Raw genomic sequence first — 8,271 nt, 5'->3', positions numbered from 1 at the left:
GAAATACAGTAACATTCCACTTTGTTGCAATATTTTTCATAATTTCCTACCTTTTCCTTTGATCTTCCCATGAATATCAAGTACAAGTATATAAATATTTTATGAAACATTTTCTACGATAAAACAAATCCAATTACCTGATACTTCCTCAAATTAATTCTGATTCACAATATTAGCATCCGGTACAAAGGTTAAAGGACTCACAATTTCTTTAATTTCCTTTTGAATCGTATCCTCGATTGTAACTACCACTTGTTCGGGAACAAACTCTTGCGTATCCTGAAAACCTTCAAAATTCTTATCCTCTATAGCAACTGCTTCTTTAAATACGTCCGATTTAATCTTATCCACGTTCAGCGATTGTTCTGTCGAATTCGTCGATGAAATTTCCGTTGTACTCGGCTTCGAAATAGCTTTAGTTATATCTGTTATAGGCACTGGTATTTTCGACTCTTCCAATTTTGGTACTTTAGTGTTCGATTCTATGGATTTAAGTGATTGCGTTTTACAAGGTACGATAACAAAATCGGTTATTTTAGGCGATAGAGGTACTGAACTGTCGAATGGTACGGCGAGGCTGTTTTGGATTGCTTCAACTTCTTTGCGTCTGGTTTGTTTCCTTTCCAATTGTTTTTGCAACTCTTCTATTCTTTCGTCCTTTAATTTCAATAAGTTGTCTAAATGTTCGACCTAAAGGAACAGTTTAATATTTTAGTACAGAATACAGAACACAAGTAACATTTGTGAAACATCCATGAATATATAGGTTTATCAATAATCACATCAAAATACCTCATTCAGATTTTTTGTTATACCTGAAAAGTAATTTTGAACGTTTCATGTCTTGGCTTTACTATAAGCGTCAAACCAGAAGACAATTTAATGTAGAGCTTATAAGAAGTTCTAAACACTACTATTATAGGCGTGGCGATGGCAGTTCCGTAGATGAAACCTGGCTTTTCACTTGTACATCCTTCAGCCACCAATGTAAACTGATTGCCATAAGCTCTCATATACAGGGAGATTGTTGTTGGCCATGCTTACCATCATCAAAAGGCTCTTAAACCTCGTCAATATTACATCAGAGAAATATTAAACTTTGAAGGTGGTAGAACCCTTTGTGTTTCGACTCCGGCGGCACCAGCACCACACCTATTTCTGTCTATTAACAGTAGTGTAAAGCGCTGCTGTGTTCTGGTTTGAAGGGTGTGGTAAGGTTGACTTACTTTTCCGAGGCGTTCCAGCTTAATCCTCAGGGGTAGCGGCGCATCTGTGGCCGATATCATGTAGGAATGTAATCCTATCTGGAGTCGATTTCAGGCGTCACATCAGGTGGACCGCATGCTCGTTCGCTACTCCTATAGTATAAAAAAAAACATCAGTGGAATATTAAACTTACTTTTTGTCTAAGCAGATCAGCGGCATCCTTCGCGTCCTTGAGTTCCTCCTTCATGATCAGGTACGACTCGTGACTAATCACCTTCTGCTGCACCGTCTCCAACACTCCATTGACCCTCACTTTTACAGGTATCACGAGCACATTGTCTACAATAAGAAACGAAATTTCTTACATTATAATTATGAATTTCTATAACGAATTTTATTAGAAAATAATAGTTTTTTTTTATAATATAGGAGTAGCAGACGAGCATGCAGTCCACCTGATGTGGCTACTGCCGCCCATGGACATCTGTAAGCAACCCAAGATAGGATTAGATATTCCTACCTGAGGTCGGCCACAGATGTGCCGCTATGGGAGGACTAAGCTGGAACGCCTCGAAAAAGTATGTCTCCGTTACCACACCCTTCAAAACGGAACACAGCAGCGCCTAACACTACCGTTATTAGGAAGAAATAGGTGTGGCGGTGGTGCCGGCGGAGTCGAACCACAAAGGGTTATACCAGATTTCTTGCTTGTATAGTTCAAGCTACTATGTTTTGGGTTTGTTATTATTGGTTAGGCGGTCTTCTTCAATTAAGATATTCTACTTTATTATTTTTATTAGGAACCGAAAATTGTTTACAATTACATAACGATTCTGTTAGTCTAAGTAGCATCATGTGTGTTGACTGCTCTCAAACTCAAAAACTCAAAAAGGATGTTAGTATTTGTTTACGTATTGGCCCATACTATTTCCAAGTTCCCGACACAATCCGCTAGGGGCGCTGATTGGAAATAGTATGGGCCAATACGTAAATAAATACCAAAACAGTCATATTTGTCGACACGTAAAAACTCATGGTAAGGGTACAGAACGCAGCACGTACCTATTTATAACTTTTAACTATATTTATGACTTTGTGAACGAACCATCAGGACCACATTTTAATCGGCAGCGTCAATTTTCAAACTATCATCATCACCAACCCTTTCAGAATGAAAAAGATTATGTCAAATTCCATCGTGTTGATCTCTTGATGCCTCTATCGATGGTGAAATGTTATAAATATACTAACTACTATATTTGTACTAACTGACCCGGCAAACATTGTGTTGCCATATAAATAAAAAAACGTTAAGAGTGAACAACAATAGATAGTAGCCGATTCTCTGATCTACTGAATATGAATTTAAAATTTGGTGAAAATCAGTAAAGCCGTTTTGGAGGAGTACGGTAACTAACATTGTGACAGGAGAATTTTATATATAAGATAAAATAATAAAAAGGAAATAAGCCTCGGATAATTCACCACTACCGTCATCACCACACGCCTCGTAGTAGCTGCCGCCGCTGGAGGCATTCTGTTCAGCCTCCCTGTTACTCCTGAGGTTGTCCTCGTCCCTCCTGATCTTGTCTCGCACTGAATAACATATAGGTATACTTTTTGTTATAGAAGTAGCAAACGAGCATGCAGTCCACCTGATGGTAAGTGGCCGTCGATGGACATTTGTAACTAACTTCACATAGAACTGGTTTTATTTGAAGTTGATCACAAATGCGTTGTCATTTGTGAAGACTAACACCCGTTAAATAAATCTATCCAATCTTTAACTATCAAATATCGAAATTTGCCAATGTACACATTAAAAGAAACTGACATATGTCGATTTTTGGTAGGCTAATCTATCCAATGTTCGGGATTGGATAGATTGAATATTAATAACGGGCGAATGACGATCGCCTCATTAGTAAGTCAGCCAGCATCCACACCCACCGAAACGGAAAAAACACTCCTCTACCACTGCTCCACGCTAGAAATGAGCGTGACGATGGTACCTCCCTGGCTCATACTGATTATATCAAGTTTTAAATACGTCCTTAACCACACCCTTTCTATTCTATTTGAATCTTATTTTTAGTTCAATATTATCTCACCATCAGCTGGACTCTATATTTAATTTTCCATAAGGACTAGCTATCATAGAGATTAAAAGACTACCTACTAACCATTACCTCTTCAATTACATAAAATAACCATTAGACATGCCTGCCTAACCCACATATTCATATATTTGACCCACTGGACTTAATTATCTTCTATCTACTTCTTGTGGATATTAAAAAGCAATCACTAGATATGTTAAAAGTAAGCGACAGTATAGTTTAAACTAGGGTTGTTGCGAATATCAGCATCAGCATCAGCATCCGCTGATTATCAGCTTTCTTTTAAATATCAGCATCAGCATCCGCATCCGCAACAAAAGACGCTGATTTTTAATGCTGATATTGAAGTTGTAACGTGTTCGTTGAAGGCGGGACCGAGCTTAAATCATGGAGTTTTAGCCAATCACAGTCGGTTTATAAACACAAGTTGTCACTTGTTCCCTCATCTAACAATCATTCGATTGTATTGACATTTTACAAAATAAATTTGATTTGATTTGATTTGATTTGATTTGACAAAGTAATTTGGTCAGACATCAATGACTTTCGATCATAGTTCAATCAATCAATAACATAATTATGTATTCAATTCATAATGCCACATCCAGTGAAAAGTGCAATATGACCAAATATTTCGTTATTGAACAAAGATACGGCACAGTGTAGTGTAATAACAAACAAATGCCGACTTCTGTGTCACTGCAGAGTGGAGGGTAGCTGAAGTGGATGTTGGTTTGATACATAGTTCTGAAGTCAGTGCTAAATATCTTTCGTTGGATAACGGCGCAAACAGCGAGTTCAATATGAGCGCCGGCTTCAGAGATATGTGCTGAGCCAAAATTTGTGTCAGTTGATTTTTGCTTTGTAGTGACATGGAAGTCGATTGTATTTTTTAATTAATTTTTTTCACCTTTTTAGTGATGACATACTTAAAATCTTACAAACGCACTCGTCGCCTTTACGATTTTTAAAAGTTCGCCTCGATTTCTTTGGTCTGCCATCATCAGACCCTGATTTACTTATAATGGAACCACTTTGGAAATATCTTTTTTTCCAACAAAACAAAAATCATCCAGTTCGGTTCATAAACTACGAAGTTATCCGCGAACAAACATAAAAAATAACATACAACATATACGGTCGAATTGATAAACCGCCTCATTTTGTGAAGTCGGTTAAAACAGACTATTCTCGTAAGGGACGTACAAATACCTTAGTATAAAATATATATTTAGTATTTCTAAATATCAGCATCAGCATCAGCTGATATTAATCTGAAAAAATCAGCATCAGCATCAGCATCCGCTGATCTAGTAAAAACCTGCATCAGCAACAACCCTGGTTTAAACCAGTATATCGTTCAGAACGAAAAACGGTGTCAATGATTTGCTGCTAAATCCTGCTTTTAATACTGTAAGTTTTTTGTACACATAAATCGGGAATTAACAAATAGAATTAAAAATATTTTATTAGCCGACTTCAAAAAAGGAGGAGGTTTTGGTAATTCGACCATATATATGTTTTTTATGTTTATTCGTGGATAACTTCGTCGTTTATGAACCGATTTTGATGATTTTTTGTTGGAAATAAAAATTCCAAGGCGGTCAGGATCTGATGATGGCAGACCAAGGAAATCGAGCGGAACTTTCAAAAATCGTAGGGGTGATTAGTGCGTTTGAAAGTTTTTTCATTAAATATTTTTTTATATATTTAGAGTAAATAGATTTTTTACGGACTTTTTATGAACGTCAATAATTTACCGCCGTTTCACAAAGTGTTTCGTTTTAGACAAGAAGGGGTAAGCAAACTACAAAGCACAAATCTTTTAAAAAATAGGTATGTTTTGATTTTACTCACTTATATTTTACAAGCTTTTGCCCGCGGCTTCGCTCGCGTTACGAAGTAATATTTTCATCCCGTATTTTATCCCCTTGGGGGTAGAATTGATCAAAATCCTTTCTTACCGGATGCCTACGTCATAACATCTACCTGCATGCCAAATTTCAGCCCGATCCGTCCAGTGGTTTAGGCTGTGCGTTGATAGATCACTATGTCAGTCAGTCACCTTTGAGTTATATATATTTAGATTATTTAGATTATTACGGTGAGATATGTGTTTACGTGATTTGTATCGTGGAAATGTCGACCGATAGCAAATTTATTTCTCTCGTCTGGTCAGTGAGATTCCTTCAACCCTAAATGTATAATATAAGATGTAATGACATGTGAAAGTGTCTCTTTAAATCAGAAGACTGTTATTCTTCTTAAGCAGAAACAGCGATACATAATACATCTAGTCAAACTGCGAAGGATTCTACACCCTTCAAAGAGCTAATAGGAATAAGGAAGCTGTCGACTCTCGATTCTCCTCTTTTTATAATTAACTAGGCTACCTTTCAAAGTCGTTCCAGTATAGCCCTCAGGGGTAGCGGCGCATCTGTGGCCGACCTCATGTAGGAATATTTAATCCTGCCTGGAGTTGATCACAGATGTCTATGGGCGGCAGTAGCCACTTACCATCAGGTGGACTGCATGCTCGTATGCTACTCCTATAGTATAAAAAAACCTATGACACTAACCCATGACCAAGACGCGTTCAATGACCCCTGGAGCACTGTTCGCGAGCTGCTCCATGGTATTGCAGCACAGGGTCAATCTCAGCTTCTTCAGGACCTTCCGATTGAGGGTCATCCAGTTGTTCAACTTGAGCGCGTGGCTGTTTCTCGGTGGGTAGTTGTGCATCTCCACTAGTTTCGGGTAGTGGACGCTTAGGATCTCTGCTAGAAGAACTGTGGAGTAAAAGTAAAAGTAAAAAGTAAAAGTAGTTTATCTGACACCGCCGTAAGACTTATTTCTTTTAACCATAGTCATAATCCAATTACCTAAAGAATATCTGGATTTAAGTAAAGAAAGCGGGAGAACTTTGGAAACATTTTAACTACGTAATTAACATAAAGCCTAAAATTGAGTAATTTTACAAGTGGTATGTACTAATTCTTAAAATTTCATGAAATCAAGAATTCAAAGTATCATTAAAATATTTGCTCATTTACATAAAGCTACCATATTTATTCAGTAGTGTTCTGTTCTATATGAAGTTAGATACAGATGTTGATGTTCTGCAGTGACCACTTAACATCAAATGAACTACAACTACAAGTTAGTTAGTTCATGTTATAAAAATAAAATTTATGACCATTTTATTATATAACGGGTACTCACGATATGCGTTTTTTTAATTTCTTTATTGCCGATATTTCGACCCAGTTGCATGGATCGTGGTCACGGCGAAACTGCGGTGGCGGGGAAAAACAGTTGACAAGTACTAGTGCTAGATTAATCTATCTACCCTACGTCTAGTTCGTTTTTCTTAAACTTATAGAAATTAAAAAACGCATATCGTGAGTACCCATTAAATAAAAAAAATGTCTCAATTTCGCGATAATTTTAGTCTAAAATCATACAAGTATAAAACGTAAGCAAAATACGGTTAATATTAATTATAAGTGGGTTCTTTTACTTAGAAATACTGAAAATATATAAAAATACCTACCAGTATTCTACAATGAATACTATTCTAGTAACAAGAATTTGATACGAACCAGCATCAGAGAAATCCCTATTAATCTTCTTAGTGGGTCTAGACAGCTTGAAAGTGTCCACCCACGCCAGAACAGACTCAATCTCCGACAACGGTATCGGAGACTCGAAATTTGATATAGTTCTCTCCATAGTAAACATAAAAAGTGTAAATGTTAGCAAATTTCTTTATTTTTGTGTCCTTTTGCACAGTTCTGATTATTTTACGAATGAATTTCGCATGTTTGTCGTTTACTGTCAGTTGTATTTTACTTTTTTTGGATTTGACTTTTGAATTTGTTGTGTAGTTTATTGTTGGAAATGAAATATTTGATATGTGACTTTTGTTTATGATCTAAGTCCATTAATATAATCAATCTATCCAATGTATTGACTACCAAAGATCGATTTCTTTATCCTAAATATAGGTAAAAGTATAGATTGAATATTAATAACGCTTTATTTATTGGAAATCGTCGACAAACCGCCACTGGGTCTCAAATAAGATAAACTCTACACCTCTATAAGACAGAAAATACCAAAAAAACATATAGGGCTGTTTTATTACTTAAATGTACCTAAATAGTATAGGCCCTATGATAAATAAACAACGTTTTCCACACTCATAGCACATACTAGAATATTTCGTGCCATGAACAAAAAAAAACACAAACACCCAGGACCCAGAACAAAAAAATATAATTTAAAAATCTGCCTGGCCGAGGATCGAACACGGAACTGCGTGTCAAACCGGTATGATGACCGCGGGTCATCAACACGATCTTTCCGTGTCACACCATACTTACATAATGTCTTCTTAAAGTTCCGATGCATTGCAAAACATAAGTGCGCCTGCCCATACTTGACATCCAATTCGTATGAGAAAGTTGGTCACAGAACATAATGTCAAATAGAAGAGACTAAAAAGAAACCAACGGAAAGCTATGCGTTTCGATTTGGTTACTGTCATCATACTTAAAATTAAACGGTTTTCATATGAAGATGAAGTGCCTACCACTATACCGAATTACCGAGTAAATTATAATTATGGAACGGAAAACAACAAGATTATAATTTAAGGGATCGCTTACTAATTCATGAATAAAATATAGTAAACTGTCCTAAAAATATAATACACTGAATTTAAAAATGTTAAATTGTTGGGGCCATTTGAGATTTGGTCAATATTTTATACGATCAATCAAAAAAAGTATAAGAAGTATTACTTAGTCGTAAATTAAAAAAAAAAACCTAAAAATAAAAAACACTGAATGTCGACATCAGCGCTAGCTACTGGCGCTAATCTAAATATATATAACTCAAAGGTGACTGACTGACATAGTTATCTATCATCGCACAGCCCAAA

At 36.3% G+C, this 8,271-nt stretch overlaps 1 protein-coding gene across 2 annotated transcripts; it reads right to left on the bottom strand.

Moving 5' to 3' along the window:
• Window positions 1-38: 38 nt before the first annotated feature.
• On the bottom strand, window positions 39-7,188 carry LOC140745843 (sperm flagellar protein 1). Of its 2 annotated transcripts, none has more exons than XM_073077770.1 (5): window positions 6,929-7,188; window positions 5,906-6,115; window positions 2,692-2,802; window positions 1,400-1,545; window positions 39-690 (listed from the first exon to the last, which is right to left on the bottom strand). In XM_073077770.1, exons 1-5 carry the CDS (start codon window positions 7,065-7,067, stop codon window positions 154-156), a joined length of 1,143 nt encoding a protein of 380 aa, XP_072933871.1. In that variant the 5' UTR covers window positions 7,068-7,188; the 3' UTR covers window positions 39-153. The 2 variants fall into 2 exon arrangements, with proteins under 2 accessions (XP_072933871.1, XP_072933876.1); XM_073077775.1 differs by having other exon boundaries at window positions 2,698-2,802.
• Window positions 7,189-8,271: the final 1,083 nt, after the last annotated feature.

Source organism: Epargyreus clarus, unplaced genomic scaffold, assembly GCF_041222505.1.
Source record: "Epargyreus clarus isolate Ecla_fem2 unplaced genomic scaffold, WU_Ecla_fem_2.2 ptg000002l, whole genome shotgun sequence".
Lineage (NCBI taxonomy): Eukaryota > Metazoa > Arthropoda > Insecta > Lepidoptera > Hesperiidae > Epargyreus > Epargyreus clarus.
Note: the sequence above shows the minus strand (reverse complement) of the source record. Positions and strands in the feature narration are given on the sequence as shown.

Coding starts and splice junctions, on each gene's coding strand:
- LOC140745843 (XM_073077770.1), bottom strand. CDS start 7,067: ATGTTTACTATGGAGAGAACTATATCAAATTTCGAGTCTCCGATACCG. Junction 6,116..6,928: donor TAGGGATTTCTCTGATGCTG/GTTCGTATCAAA, acceptor TTTACTCCACAG/TTCTTCTAGCAGAGATCCTA. Junction 691..1,399: donor CTGATCTGCTTAGACAAAAA/GTAAGTTTAATA, acceptor CTGTTCCTTTAG/GTCGAACATTTAGACAACTT.